Source organism: Chanodichthys erythropterus, chromosome 21 (genome assembly GCF_024489055.1).
Source record: "Chanodichthys erythropterus isolate Z2021 chromosome 21, ASM2448905v1, whole genome shotgun sequence".
In the NCBI taxonomy this organism is placed as follows: domain Eukaryota; kingdom Metazoa; phylum Chordata; class Actinopteri; order Cypriniformes; family Xenocyprididae; genus Chanodichthys; species Chanodichthys erythropterus.
Genome location: NC_090241.1, coordinates 31,535,521 through 31,555,170, shown reverse-complemented (window position 1 = coordinate 31,555,170; position 19,650 = coordinate 31,535,521). Strand labels below are relative to the sequence as shown.

Below are 19,650 nucleotides of genomic sequence, written 5' to 3'. Positions count from 1 at the left end.
AGGGTTTCTAAGTGATCCACAACAGAGGCGGAAAAAAGAGCCATGACTCAGCATTTAATGGACATCCTCATGAAGTAAAATGATTGTACTCAATAACCAATTATTAGCCCTATTTGCTCATTCTTATGGTTAGTGACTTGAACAAACTTCTAAATCTAAGTGTTCAGCTTTGACACGTAATCTTCTCACACTATTTTTGCTAAGGACGTGATTAATATCTCAAATCATCCAATAATCATACCTTGTCCAAGCAATCAGATTTACTTTACCTAATTTTTGCTAGCCAGATAATAAAATTGGTAAATAATTGAAGGGGAAACCCAAGCCCAATCTATAGACCTAGACATCAGAGACCTGGAGGTGGGCTCTTTTATTTTGGACCAGTAAGCACCCAGCATCTACCTGGAACACAAAACTGTTCACTTCTAAAAGACAGGAGTGAGTAATGGCTCTTTATTAAACCATTTTGAGGAGGTTCCTTCATTTGACCTTCACTTTTCACAACTTATAAGATATTTCCACTTTTTATCTGTTACTGTATTGGTCAGTATTGACCTTCTGTTCCTATGGTACATTATACGACCACAAACATTTATTTCAAGTCAAGTTTTTCCTTCTTTTAACTTTGGACCTCATGGATCATAAAGTCTTTGCTCTGTTCTCTCAGTGTAGAGTATCATCAAGGGCAGACCTGTAATGTGCTCCCGGAGTCTCCCTTCAATTTCACACTCCATTTCCTGTTCAGCCCACAGCCATAAATACCACTATCTGTGACACCATGGAAAATGAAATTCAGTGTTAACAAAAAAAATTCTTTTTGATGTACAGCTATAATAAGAAACTGTCCTTAAAGTTAATATTTACTTGCAACTGACAGTTCAATCGCCAGACCAAGATTAGTAGAGTAAATCACTTCAAACCATATTTTACCCAAAAATCAAAAGTATCAATAGGACAATAACAAAAATTATGTTGTTGTTTTTTGGTTGCATTTTGATATTTTTGCATTATGATTAGGCACATTCTTTTGGAAGCTTTTCTGGCACTGAATAAAAAAATAAAAAAGGTAATTGTGACTTTTTATCCCACAATCTGACTTTTTTTCCTCGCAATTGCAAGGTTACATCTTGCAATTCTGCCATTTTTCTCAGAATTGTGTGATATAAACTTTAAATTGAGTGTTATAAAGTCAGAATTGCGATATATAAAGTTGCAATTGTGTGCTATAAATTGTGTGAGATTTAAACTCGCAATTCTTAGAAAAAAGTCAGTCTTTTTCCCCCTCAGAATTGGACATTATAACTCGAAATTGCAAATTTATTTCTTCTGAGAAAAGAAGTTAGAATTGTGAGATTTAAACTCACAATTGTGAGAAGAAGAACTCAGAATTGTGAGATAAAAAGTTGCAGTTATCTTTTATTTATTTTTATTCGATGTTGGAAACAAACTCATTTAAGTAATGTAATAAGAATGTACATTTAAATTCATTATTAAATTGCATTTAAAAATAATTATATATCATAAGAGAATTTGTTGCACTGCCTTAAATTTATGCAGATAAAATCATTGTGTTACAGTAATTTTTAATGAGAATCTAATGTGAATCACCATTAAAAAAAAATAATAATAATGGGAACTAAAAATAATGGGGGAAAAACATGAGAAATTGGGTGGAAAATTTCATGATATACTTTAATGACCCTTAAAATTCCCTTGCGTTTCTATAGGTAAAATATTTGTAAAGTCTTCAATTATGTGCTGAAATGTGAAGGGATTCACTCACTAACATTGGAGGGAGATTAACCACCGCTGCATGCTGCTACGCTTACATGAAGATAACAAAGTGGCATGAAATTAGATATCAGATCAGATGGCTGTTTTGACCATATGTGATAAGCACACAATTTTTTTATATATGGCCAGAGGGGGGTTTAACATCTCAGAGCTTTTAGACTTAAAGTGGTTATCGTAGAGTCCAATCTCTACTGGTTTAATAGCCTGTCAGAGAGAGTTACTGCAGTGCTAGAATGACACTGTTCTGGGATTGTGCATGACAGAGCGGGACAGAGAGAGGGAGGAAGACCCCAGCCTTTGCAGGAGAGCTTTAGGAGGACACGTATACTTGTGTGCAAAAAAACACACATATGACATGCCTCAGCTGGTCCCCGGTGAGATGTTCAGAGGCTCAGCTGTTTTGTTCAAGCAGTGAAGGAGTATCTTATTATCACATACACATAACTGGGAATACACCTGCTGAGGCCTCTATACACCCATCAAGATCCGTATGTCAATGTTAGAGGATTTTTAGTGGATTTCTGTACACTAAAAATGCACAGTGGGGTGTTCTGGGTGAACACTGGGGTAGGGTGTTCTGGGTGGTTGTTTAAGGCCCTGATATACGCACAATAAAGTTCTTTTTCGTTCTTCCCTTAGGAGTAAAAAGAATTTTTAAAATTCATGACCAGCGGGATACTGTTAGCGAACATCCTGCTGAGAGAGGCATTTAGATGAATATGTAAATATATGCTGTGCTCTTTCCTCTCAATAACAAAATACACAACAAAAATGACAGTGGTGAGAAAACAGCAGTTAAGAAAGCATCTGATCATAGCGTTGTTGATGTTTACATGAGCTCTGCAATTCGCCACCCCAGTGAAGTCACGTCTAGTTTATTTATATAGGGTGTTATACAATAGATTGCTTTAAAGCAGCAGCTTTACAGTTCTAAACATGAAAAAACTGTCACTTTTGATTAGAATTACAACTTCATTTTCTACTATAAAGCAGCTCTCAAGTGGGTTCATGTTTTACTCACAGATGTCTGACCTTGATGGACTGAACAGAAGAAATGAATGTCAAAGTAGGCGGAGCCTCTGAACCACACCTACCTATTACATCATCACCAAGGACCAATGGTAGTTTGAAGGTGTTTACAAGCAAATTTTTCCCGAAAGTTCGCTCTGGTAATCTATTACAAACAAACTTTTTGGCCTGATATTGTTCGAAATGGTATCGCATCAGTTCAATTTTATTCCGCTTGAAGTATATCAGGGCCTTTAGGGTGTTGCTTTGGTATGTGGTTGCTAGGGTCTTTTGGGTGGTCACTATAGGGTGTTGCTAGGATGTTGCTATTTTATGTGGTTGCTAGCATGCCCTGGATGGCTGCTAGGGTGTTTTATAAATACTTTTTTACCTTATCAAGTACAGCTAGTTATTTCAGTTTGGTTGAAAACATAAAATGAATTCAAATTATTTAGAACATGAGGCAGCATAAAGTGGTATGAAATGGTAATGTTGGGTACATAAAAACATGTTCTCTGTTTTATGTAAAAATACAGAGATCGTGCAGTTCTGAGGCTCTGTGGGTTGTTCTGGCGAAAACCCAACCATATGGGACCACTGTAGGTCTGAAACTAGTAGACTCACTCGGTGACTTCTGGGGCCAAACACTGCTCCGTTGCACTCTAGTATTTGAGAAAAAAAGTATTTAGTGTTCCATATTTGTCTAATTCTTCTTTTTGAGCTCAGATGTTCAAATATTGTTCAAGAGGGATGTGGAAAGATTGTTTGGTTTGCCGTTTGTAATAGAAGAGGCTCAATTGTGACTTTTAAAGTTCAGCTCTGTTGTAAAGATTTGCTGCCCCTCCTACACCCCTGGATCATTATAATTTCAGGTTTGTGATTAATAAAAAAAATATTATTAATATTTTATGTTTCAGTTTAATCATGCCTTGTTTTCATCTACTCCTTCTTTGAGGCAGAGCTTGCGTGAAATTGAATCCATTCTTCTGCGTCTCTTTTCTCAGAGAGAAAAGAGTGTTTTAGGTTAGGTTAGTCCCAAAAAAGAGTGTTTTAGGTTTTAGGATTGGTTAGTCCCACAAAGTATTTGGACATTTCAACCACATGGTATACAAAATACAAACCGAGAGTCATCTGCACTCTAATGCAGAATTATCTTCACTTCTCAGAACCATTGTTGCTCAATGTCTTTCAATCAACTGGTGTTTTTGGTGATTTTTAGTTGATGTATGAAATCAGTTCTCCTAAAGTTAACATGGGTGTCCTAGCAGAGTAACCACAGGTGTAAATCATCACATTTAGGCCTACTATGACCCATGAGGTGAAAGTGATTTCACCAAGTACAACATGGTTCTGGAACAACATTCCAATCAACCAATTAAATTTGTGGGACAAGTTTACAGTTTATGTCAAGTTAAGCATGAGAACCAGGGTTAGGTGCTTGTACATCAGCGTGATTCACCTATCATTTCCCTCTGAATTTAGGGATAAGTTATGGGTAAGGTTAGGGACAGGATTAGGACAAATTTTTCAGACCGAACAGTTGTTCCAGGATCAACAAAATATGGTGATCCAGATAGGGTTGGGAATCGAAAATTGATTCCAACTCTGGAATTGGATACTTAAGGTCAGGAATCGGATACTTGTAATTAAATTCAAATTTCGATTCCTCTTATTGATTCCTTTGTGTGCACTTTAATATGACTTCAACCATTCAAACGGAAGAAGATCGAAGGCTTGCACACAGAAAGCCACCTCTCATACTGAATAGTGCGTGATACTTAACAGAGTTCTCTTCTGTGTCTTTTTGCACTTGAACTGACAAAAACACACACAAATATGTCAAAATATCCTCGTAAACACAGTCGGTTTTGTCTTAAGTTAACAAAAACTGTTGACAAAGTAAACACATGTGTAACAGTATACTGGATCTGTGCAGCTCTTAAAGTGACAGCAGCCTAATATTCCTCCTGCAATTTCTATAATAATGTTAATCAAACAACAAAAGACAAAGAGAAAATTCACTTGCTGTTCTTAGCTGAATAACTTTTGTAACTGTATTTGTAATGTATATTTTATATATAAAGTGCAGTGTTGTTTTACATTTGATTACAGTTTCTGTACCTGAATATCTGAAAATCTTAAAACATTTTCTATCGGATATTTGTTCAGTTGTATTTATTTGTGTGATTGCTAATTTGTTTACTTGTTCTTTTTTAATTTCTGAGTGTTTACTTGTATATAATAATGCTTGAAATGTATATTAGTTAAGCAGTTGTTTTTGCTGTTATTTTTAAACCATAAACAAAAATCAACAGGCTAAAAAACACCTATGGTATTCAGCTACAATTAAATGTTTTGCAATAAGACTTAGAATAAATGTGAATGATTTCTTTTTTTTTCTTTTCTTTTTTTACCTTTTACCTTATTGGAATCAAAATTAGGAATAGTTAAGAATTGGAATCGATAAGCAAAATCTGAATCAGAATCATTCAAAATCAAACGAGACCCAACCCTATCCAGAAACTTAGGATTTTGTCTTGCTTGACAAAATCATGGTGACCATGAAGATAACGTTTGAGAACCAGAAAGAGTCTACGTGTGTTCACACTTGTCACGTTTGGTTCGATTAAAACGAAGCCTGGTGCGATTGCTCGGATAGTACGGTTCACTTGAACATATGTGAACGCTGCCATCCGAATCCTGGTGCGCACCAAACAAGCGGACCGAGACCGCTGAAAAGATGGGTCTCGGTCCGCTTCCAAACGAACTCTGGTCTGGTGCGGTTCGAATGATATATGAACGCAACACGGACCAAAAACATGTAACCGAAACAAAAACAGGAAGACGAGACCCTAAAAAGGACAGAATCCTCACGCATGTCGGTTTTTCTTGTCATAGTCGCGAGTTTGCCCATCACAGGCATAGACGCGCATCTCCATGCAGCAGATCGTTTGTGTGTGTGACGGATGGATTTTTGACTACTTTACTAATTTTATAAGCTCTTCACGAGTTCCCAGCTGGCCAAAATACCATCACATGCAGGCTACGCACACACACAACGAGCGCATTTACCTCAGAAAACAGCATTGTTTTGGATGTTCGGTAAGTTCCGTCTCAAAATCCGTCATAAAATCCGACCAATTAGGTTGTGAATGTATCCCTATGCCTTAAGTTTCGGTATCTTTTGGTTCGGTGATAAAATTGCCAATCTGAACGCTAACCAGACCAGGACTAAATGTTTTTTTTTCTTCTTTGGTCTGGACCAAATGAACCAAACGAACCGAACTACAAGTGTGAACGCACCCTAAGACTTTTCTAACAGTTCATCTATTATTTTATAATTTAAAACCTAACAAACATCTTTTTGCTAAATGTTCTGCTTAAAGTGTGCACGGTTTGATATTTTGTTATCTAATACAGTGACCTTCACACATTTTTAAGTGTGGCTGAAGTGTCCAAATACTTTTCTAGAGCACTGTATATGGAAATACTTCAGCATGATGATTCCATCATATTATATAGGCAATACATGACAAAAAAAATCTGACTATATATGTCAAAGAGCAAGAAAGATTTAGTTTTCACACAGTTCTCACATCTGGCACAACAACAGCTAAACTGTAAATACATGATGGACACCATAAAACAGCTTGATTAATATCTGCCAGATAGCAGAGGGCAGTAGTTTCATAGATGATCAGCTCATGTCCAACAGTTCAACAGTTCAGTTCTCTTCATATTGCTTTCTTCTTATTAAATGTGAACCTGCAGAATTCACCCCAGAAAAGGCCACATCTAGAGTGTCGCGGCTCACTGTGATTCAGCCAGACGTAAATGGGAAGTGGCAGTAGAGATATGCGGGCATCTTCTGTGTTGTTTGAAGGTGAGTTCAGTTCTGTTTTGGTTCAGAAAGGTTAACGGCCTCCGTTTCTATTGGTCATTGGTCCTAGGCACTGCGTGGATCTCCCCCGAAGCCTGCAGAAACAACACGCAACGTATTACACACACAAACACATTACGCTGCTGGAATGTGACAGATGAAATGAGGCAGTTTATTCACACGCTCAAGTGAGAGGGAAACACATCTTTCAGGCTGAAAGACTTTTGTATTAAACCGCCTACTTGAGCACAGCTCTGCATTATAATGTCTCTCTGTCATGATTCTCTCCCTTTCAGTCGACCTCTGTCTCTGGCTAATTAATGAACTGAAGCAGATGCGGCACCTCCGGTGACAATGATAGAACAGTTATATCACTCAAGAGCAAATGTGAGATGACTAGAGGAGATTATTAACACATTCTGAGCGTGAACACATGCACCTAAAATGAATACATCGGCAAATTGCTCCAGTAACCCAACAACGCCAAAAGCTTTAAGAATCAAAGCAGAATTACAAGCATACATGAAAAGAATCTGCTCTATTAAAGGGAACCTGCAGGGTTAAGTAAACAAAAACTTTAGTGTACTCATAATTATCTGTCAAAAGGTATCAATTTATGTTTGTTTTCATATTATAACAGGAAAAATGACTTCACCCGAAGGGCATAATTTGTGCCGGAATAGGTTGGATATGGATCCAGCACCTCCGCAATTTGATTTTTGAATCCCTCTGAAAGGCATTTATTCTATGGCCTGTACATAATTCATGAAAGCTATAAATAACAATGTTTGTTGTTAATAGCTTGCAATATTGTCATTTAAAAAAAAAAAAAAGTAAAACAAAAAGTAGTGATAAGTTTTGTTAATTACAGCAGGCACGATTTGATGCACTGCAACTCGCCACTGGAGGGTGTGTAGTCTTTCTTGCTAGCAAAATAAACTTATTTACACTATTTTTTACTCTAATGCAAGATATTGAAACCATCTGTATGTGCGTCACAACATGCAGTAAATAGATCAATTTATTAATGTAGTACACTTCCATTCAAAAATTTAGGGTCGGTAAGATTTTTTAAAAGAAAGATTTTTTGAAAGAAGTCTCTTATGCTCACCAACATAGTATTTTTTTTTTTTTTTTGAAGATGGCAAAGCTGAATTTTCAGCATCTTTACTCCAGTCTTCAGTGTCACATGATCCTTCAGAAATCATTCTAATATGCTGATTTGCTGCTCAAGAAACATTTCTTATTATTATCAATGTGTAAAACAGTTGTGCAGTTGTGATGAATAGAAAAGAACAGCATTTATTTGAAATAGAAATCTTTTGTAATATTATAAATGTCTTTATTTTCACTTTTGATCAATTTAATGGATCTCTTCTGAATAAATGTATACATTTCTTTAAAAAAAAAAATCTTACTGAACCCAAACTTTTGAACGGTAGTGTATATCATATAAATACTGTACGTGTTCTGCTTGAATAAAAAGAAGATATGAGACTGACATCCTCCATAGTTTTGACAAATCCACATAGTTTTAAATGTATTTTTTATTCATAGAATTGTAGAGAGGATCATGAGGAAAGCCTTTATTATAGCACCATCTGAGATGTGCTTCATTTCAGTGACCGTATATTAATCTAATGTGAAATCAAATTAAGGTTGGAAAGAAGTGGAGTTTTGTTTGTTAGTTTTTGCTCTGCAGGGCAAAGGGCAATTCATCTGGAAATCAATACCATGCATTGTACATTCCATTCACCACAAAACAATCTAATGCCAAATAATCCATTTGTTGTCTTCCAGAACAAAAACGCCAATATAACAGCATCCAGACAGACAAAAATAAAGCACTCAAATGCCCTATATATTTAAAATCAGTTGTCATGTTCTTTTGTACTGTCTATTCAACAAACAAACAGCAAAAAAACATTTTTAACGTTGTTAATGATAATAATCAGAAATGTTTCTTGAGCAGCAAATCAGCATATTAGAATGATTTCTGAAGGATCATGTGACACTGAAGACTGGAGTAATGATGCTGAAAATTCAGCTTTGCATCACAGGAATAAATTACATTTAAAAAAAATAAATGGTTATTTTAAATTATGATAATATTTCACAATAGTAGTTTTTTCTGTTTTTTTGATCAATAAAAAAGAGACTTCTTTTAAAAACATGAAAAAATTTGGCCCGAAGCCAGAGTACTCCCGCCCCCGCCCATCCCTGACTGGGATAGGGACAATTGAGAGAAAAGAGTTGGGGTGGTGGAGGGATGCTGAAAAACTGTTGTAGGACAGAGGTAAGTCGACTATATATATAGGCCTCCTCTCGTGCTGATTGGGTAGATCAAGGTCAGGTTTATTTATATAGCATCTTAAAAGCAACCTGAATGCTGACCAAAGTGCTGCACACCAGACACAAAATAACCCTACGATAGAAACCATTATTGAGAAATATAAAGTTTAAAATAATTTTAAATACAAATGTTACAAAAGAAAAAAATTAATAAACATAATACAAAGCATTACCTGACAAATACCTTGTCTCTTCAGAAAATTTGGACTAAACCACTCAATTCATATGGATTAGTTTTACAATCTCTATATGAACTTTTTGAAGCATAAAGAGTGATACAGTCTCCAAATCAGTAAAATTAAGAACATTTTAAGCTAAACTACCCCTGACTACAGAATATATTTGTTTTTCAAATTTTAAGTCAGGAGAAGAAAATAACTCCAAGATTTTTGACTTTATCACAAATGTTTTCTGACACAGGGTAGGACTTAAATGATCTAAGAGGCATTGGGGGGTCAAACAAAATAACTTCAGTCTTTTTTTGGTTTAGTTGGAGGCCATTTTCATCCAACCTTTAATGTCCTTTAAACATGATAACAAAGAGGACACTGAATCCGTACCTATTTTAGAGGAAAGTAGAGCTCGGTATCGTCTGCATAAACATGGTACAAAACCTACATTATCTGAACATGCTCCTCCCAAACTTTGTTAATAAATCACCCCAATAATATTGGTCAGCAAAATTCCCCCCCCCCACCCCCAAGAAAAGCAAAACACTTTACCTTCTGAATCCTGTTGTCTTCATTGTTTAGGAGTACATCACAAGAGTATTTCACTTTGTCTTTTTAGCCTAATATCCATCATCAGCAAACTCCAGAATTCCAGTGGATAGTCTTCCATGTTGTTTCCTTGAAAAACAAAAACAAAGAAGGAAGTTAACTTTATCGAAGAAGGATTAAACATTGTTAACAGCACCTTTTAGGAAAGCGTTAATGGACTTGTGAGTCTTATGCAGATGCCAACCTGAGTTTTCAGAGGTGTCATGCAAGCCACAACACCTCAGACGGCAAGCTCTCTGTGTTAACACCTCGAGTATAACAGCTAGCAAATGTGAGAGTCAGAGCAGGCACCAAACTAACACACTCTATAATAAGAAATCATCAGACGAGCCCTTCCTAGTCACAGGGATGCTTGATCGTTTCCGAGAGACGGAGGACTGAGTATGGAGAGAACATTAAATCGGGCATGATTTAGTTTTGTCCACATGCATTAGACAGTTAAAAGCTTTTGTTGAGGAAAAAAAAAGTTTCCTCCAAATATGCCAGATGTTTAATTTCATGGTAAATTCATGTATGTTTTTAATTTATGTCCATGGTCTACTCTAGATGGCAAAGTAAAAGTGTTTTCAAAGGTTTGCACAGGAATGCTTTGTCAACAGAGCAGTTGCATGGACATGTCACTTGATGGCAGCACTGAGCAACAAGTCACCCAGTGCTTATTTTGATTCAAACCAGTCAAATCTGTGGTGAACGTGATTTCACCAAGTACAACATGTTCCTTGATCAACAACTTTGTCAATCCCGGAACAACATTCCAATCAACCAATCAGATTTGAGGGTTCAAGTTTACAGTTTATGTCAAATTTAGCTTTACAACTAGGGTTAGATGCTTGAACATCAGTGTTATTCACCTATCATTTCCCTCTAATTTTTGGGATAAATTATGGGTAGGGTTAGGGATAGGATTAGGACTTAATTTTCAGACATGAATGTTGTTCCAGGATCAACAAAACATGTTGACCCAGGAACATGTCTTAGTTGGCAAATGTCATGATGACCAAAATGATGAAAGTGTAAAAGTAAAAATAGGCTCAAGAAAAATTAATCGAGCAATAGTAGATTTGGATTTGTTTTGATGAAAATAAGTACTTTTTTTCTTGATGAATGAATTTAAAAACAGTCATGCTTGTCTTCTGTGTCTTCTATAATTCTAGGTAGTGTGAAATGACAACTAGGGTGGAAAGCACAGATGATCGTGACGGAAGCGCACAGGTCTACAGGTTGAGAAAGATTCTCTCTGACTGAGCGCTTGGAACGTGTCTGGCGGACTGCCGTGCATCCTCTAACACCCGTCAACGGGAGTGTCAGCGTGAAACCTCCGGTAATCAGCTCACGCTGCACCTTGCGTCCTGTTTTCTCCACAGGAGAACGAAATAGGGAACGCCTGAGTGAGCCCATAACCTATACAGAATTACGCTTTGACAGCTACAGAGGAAAAGCACCCGAGCCACAGGCGACAATAGCAATCCACCACAACCTACTTCGCAATTTGCATGCACAACATTTCGTGTTTTTCATCTATCTGTCGGTCCGTCTTGCCAATATCAATCGTTTTCCACATGCAACGCATTCAGTACTAATTTGTTAAAGATTAAAAAATGGAAATATGTGGGAGTGCATCAGCTCTCGATGGTTTGCAAACCCAAGGTTATGCAAATAATTTGCAGAATCTGATTTACATCATTGTATAAGGCTGCAAAATGTTAAGGAGATAAATCCAATAAAGGATTCAGAGAGATCCTTTTCTGATCACAATTCTCGCGCTCTATTTTGCCAGTCAGGCTTTGTGAACCATCTGGAGCGTTGCTCTGACAACGGGGGAGGATGTCATGGTAACATTAACGGGGGTTACCCAGGAAACTGTAGTCGCCATGGAGACTGCATCACAAGGCGGACTCAAGGCGTGATCTCTCAGTCTTTCAGTCAGTCTCTGATCTCGTAGTCTCCCATCCCATGCCATTGAGGCGACGAGTCCGACAGCTTTTTTCTTTCCCCCAACATCCAAGCCACCTATTCAGCTGCTTCTTTTTTTTTTCATAATTCAAAACCACTGTGACGTCTCACTTTGAGGGAAATCGTGAACATACTATTTTTAGGCTAGACGTGATTTGAGTTTTACATAATGTAGGAGATGACTACATCTTTGCACGAATAACTTGATTACAAAATAAAGATCTATTTTCTTTCGTTCAGTATTAACCAATTTCATTTGGTACAGGCAAGGCAAATTCAATAGACACATCTTTGATTACATTATTAACAAAACATATCGGTTTTTTTTTCACATTCATTGCGTTTAAATGGAGTCTGCACTGAAATGAATGGGTGATTCTTCAATTAGGGGCACTTAATGAAAACTCTTTAATCTATGTTAATCTATGCTATTTATCACGGAATAAAGATCAGATGGCTTTGATAACTTGAGAAAAAAGTTTGTCAGTTATGAGCCAATTAACCTAATTAAAAATTGATAGTAAAGATCGTTTCATAATTAAAATAATGTTTACACCTAATATAAATCTACTGTAAGATCATGATTTCTTCTTAACTCTTAAAATTATTGATATTCTTATTATTGATATAGTAGAAACATTTTCTCGGAAAAACAAAAAATTAAAAATTATTCTGTAATTACAGTTGTATTGAGGACGGCAATTCTTTAATATAAAAAAATCTACTTTTAGAAAAATAGCAAATTAATTTAAAAAAAATATTTTAAAAATAATTTTTGAAAAAAAAAAAAAAAATGGTTTGAACATTTTATATGTTTATGGTAGAAGAGAAGTTAAAAAGTCAAGGTAGGAGACAATTTTGGCAAATTAAATCAGGAAAAAGCAATAGAGTGCAACAGTGCTCATTCCCTTTTTCAGCAGCGCTGGTTCCGGAAGTATTTTCCATTCATTTTTCCCATAGGGATTTTTAAAAAAAAGCCTTTGTTAAAGCGCTATAAGCCATGAACCAAGCCAATCAGCTACGAGATGACTCATAACACTACAAACTTTAATTTGAAGCAAAAAATGTTTTTGAAAATCAGACAAAAATACAAAGATACAAGACTGTGAACTTAACGGCTTTAGTGATGGAAAGAACTACAATCCCATGAAGCATTGCAAACAGCATAATCGAATTAAAAACAATGGAGAAATATAAAACTACTCATTTACAAATGTTGATTTATATATATATATATATATATATATATATATATATATATATATATATATATATATATATATATATATATATATATATATATATAATAACAACAATATAATATATTGAGTGTGTAGGGAGACAGACTCAATTACGTCATTCGCTGTGCTTCATGAAAGTGGGCGGATCTAAAGAGCTATTTTGGCTTGTGCTGCTTTTTTCTACTCTCTGATTGGTGTAATTTTCTTTACAGCATCATGGCTAATGTAGTTTTTCACCAGGAATTCCACTGTTAAACAGATAATTTTAAAAATAAGCTAAGTGACAGAAAAGTTCCCCTAATTGAATCACCCATATATTCAAAAAAATACATATGATCAACACAGCATTATCTTCAGTTTGTTCACATTAACAGCAACACATATTCAGTTGTTTCACTTTGCCACAAAACGTAAGATATTGCGAATACTAGTGTATTATGATGATTATATGTTAACACTGATAACAAACGCAGACTTACGAGCACAATATTTGCAGTGTGAGCAGTGCTTCTTTTTAGTCCCTGACCTGAACCTTATCCTTTGTGCTGTAGACAAATGCAACACGTGAATCGGAGTTTGGCACCTTTCTACCAAAAAAGCGCCTTCAGTGTAATATGCTGGCTTGTCCATAACATGTAGGGTACAACGGATCTAAAGGCCTTAGGGGGTAAAAAGCCCTGTGATTTACTTGCTCCCAAAACACTGAATAGCAACAAAAACTACCACAGTACTTTCCTAAACACCTGTTTGTATCTATGCACTGCTAAATTGTCCTGATTCATGAGGTGAGCAATGAGAAAAAAATACTTTTTCTTTCAGATTTATGTAGGTAATAGAAATCTTTGGGATTATTACATATATCTCGAGATAAAAGTCTTATAGATTTATTCTGAAGGTGATTTATTCTATAGTTTTTCAGTACCTGTTGAATAAGTGTAACCCAAACAAAAACTCAGAAGGTTGGTCAAGGATGATACAACCTGTAGTCCAGCTAACTGTATCTTGTAATTGGGAGGGAATAGTTTTAATTTTGTGAAAAGAGGGCTGATATTAACTGCTCCAGTCACAATGACTGTGAAATATGACTGTGCTTACATATTACATATGACTGTGCTAAAATAGCTGCATGGTTCGCTGAAGCGCTCATTTTTTAAAATAATGTACTTAAATGTTACTCTAAAATAGTGCCATCAAATCAATTAATCGTGATTAATCGCATCTAACAAAGGTTTATATGTATATATTTACAAACTTTTATGTTAGATGTGATCTAACAAAAGTTTGTAAATATATAGTGTATGTATATATGTATATATATTTACATACTTTTATGTTAGATGCAATTAATCACGATTAATCAATTTGACAGCACTATTTTAGAGTAACATTTAAGTAGTGCTGTCAAATTGATTAATCACGTTTAATCACATCTAACATAAAAGTTTGTAAATATGTAATGTATGTATATATATTTACAAACTTATGTTAGATGTAATTAATCATGATTAATTGATCTGACAGTACTATTTTAGAGTAACATTTAAGTAGTGCTGTCAAATTGATTAATCACGTTTAATCACATCTAACATAAAAGTTTGTAAATATGTAATGTATGTATATATATTTACAAACTTATGTTAGATGTAATTAATCATGATTAATTGATCTGACAGTACTATTTTAGAGTAACATTTAAGTAGTGTTGTCAAATTGATTAATCGTGATTAATCGCATCTAACAATAGTTTGTAAATATGTTAAAAAATATATATATATTTACAACTTATGTTAGATACGATCTAACCTAAAAAGTTTGTAAATATGTAACGTACGCATATATATGTATATTTACAAACTTTTATGTTAGATGCGATTAGATGAGATGCACTACTCTAAAAATATCTTGCCATATCAAAAGTATTTGCATATGGTGCCTCTAGTTGCCTTTTAAATCAAAACATACTACTCCTTGCATTTACTTTATACAAATTATGTTTCTCAAATATTCAGTAAAAACAGTTTCTGTCACATACATACATTTTTCCTTGAAAGGGGGGCTTTTAGCCCCGTTGTACCCTAATAACGCGCCACCTTACATTTGCAGGGGTGCCATCGTGATGATTGTTGTAAGACTGTCTGGCACTGCACATGATTTACACGTCTGTGAAAATCTTTTTAATATTCACACAGTTTTGATTGTTCTGGTTGGAGTAGTTTGGCTGTTTGAAATTACTATTTATTCCTTCCTCTATGACCATATATTCCGATTTACTGAGGGAGGATGTGCTCTGTGTCCGTTTCAGATCTTCTGTGGAGTTGAGATGCTGACAGCTGCCAACGTGGAGGTATTGTGCGTGCTCTTCCCCATCGGTTTCCCGGTGATAGAAGTAATTGAAATTGGACACAATGACGGGTACGGGCAGCGCAATGGTCAATACGCCAGCGATGGCGCACAAAGAACCCACAATTTTGCCTCCTATGGTTACTGGATGCATGTCTCCATAGCCAACAGTGGTCATGGTAACCACAGCCCACCAAAAAGCATCAGGGATGCTGCTGAAACTCGAGCTTGGGTCGTCTGCCTCCGCGAAGTAGACTGCGCTGGAAAACAAGATGACCCCGATGAAGAGGAAGAAGATGAGAAGTCCCAGCTCCCTCATGCTGGCTTTTAGGGTCTGGCCGAGAATCTGGAGGCCTTTGGAGTGGCGCGAGAGCTTGAAGATGCGAAAGACCCTCACCAGACGGATCACGCGGAGGATGGCGAGCGACATGGCTTGCTGGCCGTTGCCTTGCCTCTCGGCCAGCTCCGTCCCCAGAGTGATAAAGTAAGGAATAATAGCCACAATATCAATAATATTCATGATGTTTTTGGAAAAAGTAGCCTTGCTGGGGCACGCGAAGAATCGCACGAGCAGTTCGAAAGAGAACCAGATGATGCAAAGGGTCTCGATCACAAAGAAAGGGTCTGTGAAAGTGCTGGACACAAAAGGGCCAGTGCCATTTGCAATAGGTGAGACAGTAATTGGGTCCTTGTCATCCCTAAACTCGGGCAGGGTCTCCAAACAGAAAATAACAATGGATATCAAAATGACCAAAACAGACACAATAGCAATGCCCCTTGCAGGACCAGAGCTCTCCGGGTACTCAAACAAAAGCCAAACCTGTCTCTGAAATTCGTGGTCTGGCAAAGGTCGCTCTTCTTCTTTGATAAATCCCTCGTCCTCACGAAATTTCTCCATGGCTTCCTCGCCAAGTTGATAAAAGCGAATTTCCTCCGAAAATATGTCAATGGGAACATTCACGGGTCTCCGAATACGCCCCCCTGATTGATAGTAGTACAGGATGGCATCGAAGCTCGGTCGGTTCCTGTCAAAGAAATACTCGTTTCTGAGCGGGTCAAAGTAGCGCATCCTCTTTTTCGGGTCCCCGAGCAGCGTGTCCGGGAACTGGTTGAAAGTTTTCAGCTGGGTCTCGAAGCGCAGTCCCGAGATGTTGATGACCACTCGCTCGCAGCACTCGTGGTCCGGCTCGTATCGATCCAGCGACAGGTGACTGGGCAGCGCCGCGGTTTCCTCCAGCATATTATCGCACGCGACCACTGTCATGATGTCCTTCTCCGTCTCCGCGTACCCGTGGTTGTCGGCGTTGTTCCCTCTGTGGCTGGCTGAGGGTGAGTCAATGAGGTTGTAGTGGTCATCCATACAGGTGAGGAGACGGAGCGGCAGAGGGCGACCCGCCTCCCCTACCTAACATCGGGTGAATTGAGGGTTTCTCTGTCGTGCGCTCTCTTTTGCTTCTTAACACACTGTCGCCGCCCCACGGAGCTTTATAAACACATGTCTACTCCCGCCCACGGCAAACATATGCCTGACACATTTCCACCACTCGCCCAATCGGAGCAAAACAAGAAAAGATAGTCGATTCTCCGCGCGCGCGCGCCACTGTTTTACCTTGCGCGCACGACGGAAACCATTCACATAAAGTAGACAAAACGCGACTCGAGATTAAATGATTGACACAATAGCAAAGACGTGCTCTGGCACACAGTGTGCGAATTATACAGAGACTTTTTAATGTCTGTTCTGAGGTTCTTTTCGTGCAACCAAAACCTTTTTACACCTCTGGGACGCGTAACTAACCGTCACCTATCTTAAAAACGCTTTACAAAACACTAACGTTTTTTGGGTGATTAGCATATATAGTGGTAGGTATTGAACGTAAAGCATACTGTTGCCACGGTTACATCCTCAGGCGAACGCGACTAGTTTGTTTACTTCGATATGATAGTTTTTATCCTCTTATAAGACTGCAGACCGACAAAACTGCCATTATCACTTGCAAATGACAAATACAATACATAAAAACGTAAAGTCGTGAAACTCTCAAAAATCTCAGCAGAACATCAATGACAGAAAGTGATTTAAAAACAGATCCCGTCTTCATATAATTCTCATAGTGCAACAATATCATGTACGTTGTCAAGCTAAAATGCCATTATGTATTGTTTACAAAAGGAAGAGCGTGTTAAAATGATATCATAATATTTGTTTCAACGACGCAAGTGTCCTTCTTTTGTTTTTTTTCTTCTTCTTTTGCAAAAATAGCTACAATTACTTCCCGTTTGTATACATTATGATGGTTATTAACGCATGAATGATTGTCTTGTGTCTGAGAAAAGCAATGATTGGCTGAACGTTCCTGTGAAGACAACGGAGCTCTCCATGGTACTGAAGATGTGCGCGCGCTTCAGCGAGCACGAGAGGGTGGAAAACATGTAGACTGACCTGTATCTGCTGAAGGGAATCACATCTTCGCAATTAGACCTTTATACCGCGATGTTTTGGCAAATTATGAAGTCAATCAGAGTTTTTATTAATAGGCTATTATCATTAACAATTAAACCAGACACAAACAATCAATATTTGAGCACAGTATGAATATTACAGTATAAACAAAGTGTAAACTTTCTCAGCAAAGCCTCTTTATTTCTGCTTACATGCTTCTTTATAGTGTTCAGGAGAACCACCTCACCACCGCAAAATCAATAAAAGCACATTTATACTGAAAAAATCTTTTTGCAAGGACATATATGAATCCATCAAACAGTACTAAATTTGCTTTTTTTCCCCCCAGATGTGAAAAGAATGATGCAGTGAGCCTTGATGTGTCCCTTGAACTCAATCTTCAATAAATGAGAGGTTTGACACACAGGGAGGAGAGGGTGAGTACAGATGCTCTCTTCATATTCAGCCTTCACCATCCTCATCACAAAGCTGTTAAGATGGCAGCTCTCTCCTACACCAACAGCTTCCCAATCTCGTCCTCTCACTTTATCTCATTCGAGCACATTCTGGTCCTCAACTCAAGAGGGAACTTATGTCCGTAATTATCTTTATGTATGCGCGTCCTCATTTCCGTGCTCATGTTAAGCAATACCCATTTCTGATAATGGAATCCGTTCTGTAGCGGGTGTCTGTCATGATTGCACAAGCAGGGATTGGCTAGCCATAGATTAAACAGGTTATTTGCACAGCATGAGCCATCAGGAGAGCACAGGGGTGATTCATCTTTGTAAAAGAAGAGCTCAGAGTAATTAAATATTCATGAGCATTTTTGGTCATGCCCTTTGTATGAGCCTGCAAATAGTAATGCATTATTAATCGGAATGTAAATTAAGTGAAACTATTCTTTAAATGACTGGTTGGGTGGATTTAGAGATTAATTCTTGCGCACTAAGTGCGGTAGAAAATACGACAGACCATGACTGTGAGGGAAATAAAATACAGATTAAGTACTTTGAGACAATGTGTCTAGACTGTCCAGCAAATATTAGCTCGGATGAAATGTAAGGCCTCTGTGCCACTAATTTGCTACTTGCTGGTGAGCAAAAGCAAAAATCAATGGTTGTTTGGGGTCACTGATCAGGAAGCTACCGCCAGTAAACGCCTAAGCTGGAGATCATTACATGTTCACATTGGCCAAGGTCAGTGAAGGATAGTAGAAATATTTCCTGGACTGCCAGCAGTCAGGCCTAATAACAAAAAAGAGGCAAATGAGCTGTGTGGATATCTGTTGAACGTCTGTTTTATACTGCATTACGGCTGTGATCCTCAGAGGCTGGTCAGTTATCATCTACATCTCTTAAAAATAAAGGTTCCAAAAGTGGATTTTTGCAGCAGATGCCATAGAAGAACTAGCCTAGATGCCAGCCGAACCCCGCCCACAACATTTTTTGGACGGGAAGTTCGGTCTGGACTCGATCCATTGTGGAGTAATTATGCTCGGCTCCCAGAAGGCAGAGCCAATCAAATTGCCAGGGCGGGCTTTAATCGATGATGGACAGGCTATCTGCGGTTACGTAACCACCCACGTCATCAAAGAGCGCTTGGGTTGAATTGGTTTTCACCAACGATGACTGCAGCTGGAGAAGTAAGATGTTTAGATTCTGCTATCACGTCTGTAATAAAAGAAATCGACAGCGCATTAATTTTAAAAGACGAACAAAGAACCGCAATCAAGGCATTTGTCGATGGGAAAGATGTGTTTGCCGTCCTTCCAACGGGATTCGGCAAAAGTTTAAGTACAAGTTCAACATACGTCACTTACTGCGTTGCTCTGATTGGTTGTAGGTCTATCCAATTGAG

The 19,650-nt window shown here is 37.5% G+C and overlaps 1 protein-coding gene across 1 annotated transcript; it reads right to left on the bottom strand.

Moving 5' to 3' along the window:
- Nucleotides 1-15,159: 15,159 nt before the first annotated feature.
- Nucleotides 15,160-16,707, bottom strand: kcna3a (potassium voltage-gated channel, shaker-related subfamily, member 3a). Its single transcript, XM_067373347.1, has one exon. It carries the CDS (start codon nucleotides 16,705-16,707, stop codon nucleotides 15,160-15,162), a length of 1,548 nt encoding a protein of 515 aa, XP_067229448.1.
- Nucleotides 16,708-19,650: the final 2,943 nt, after the last annotated feature.

Coding starts and splice junctions, on each gene's coding strand:
- kcna3a (XM_067373347.1), bottom strand. CDS start 16,707: ATGGATGACCACTACAACCTCATTGACTCACCCTCAGCCAGCCACAGA.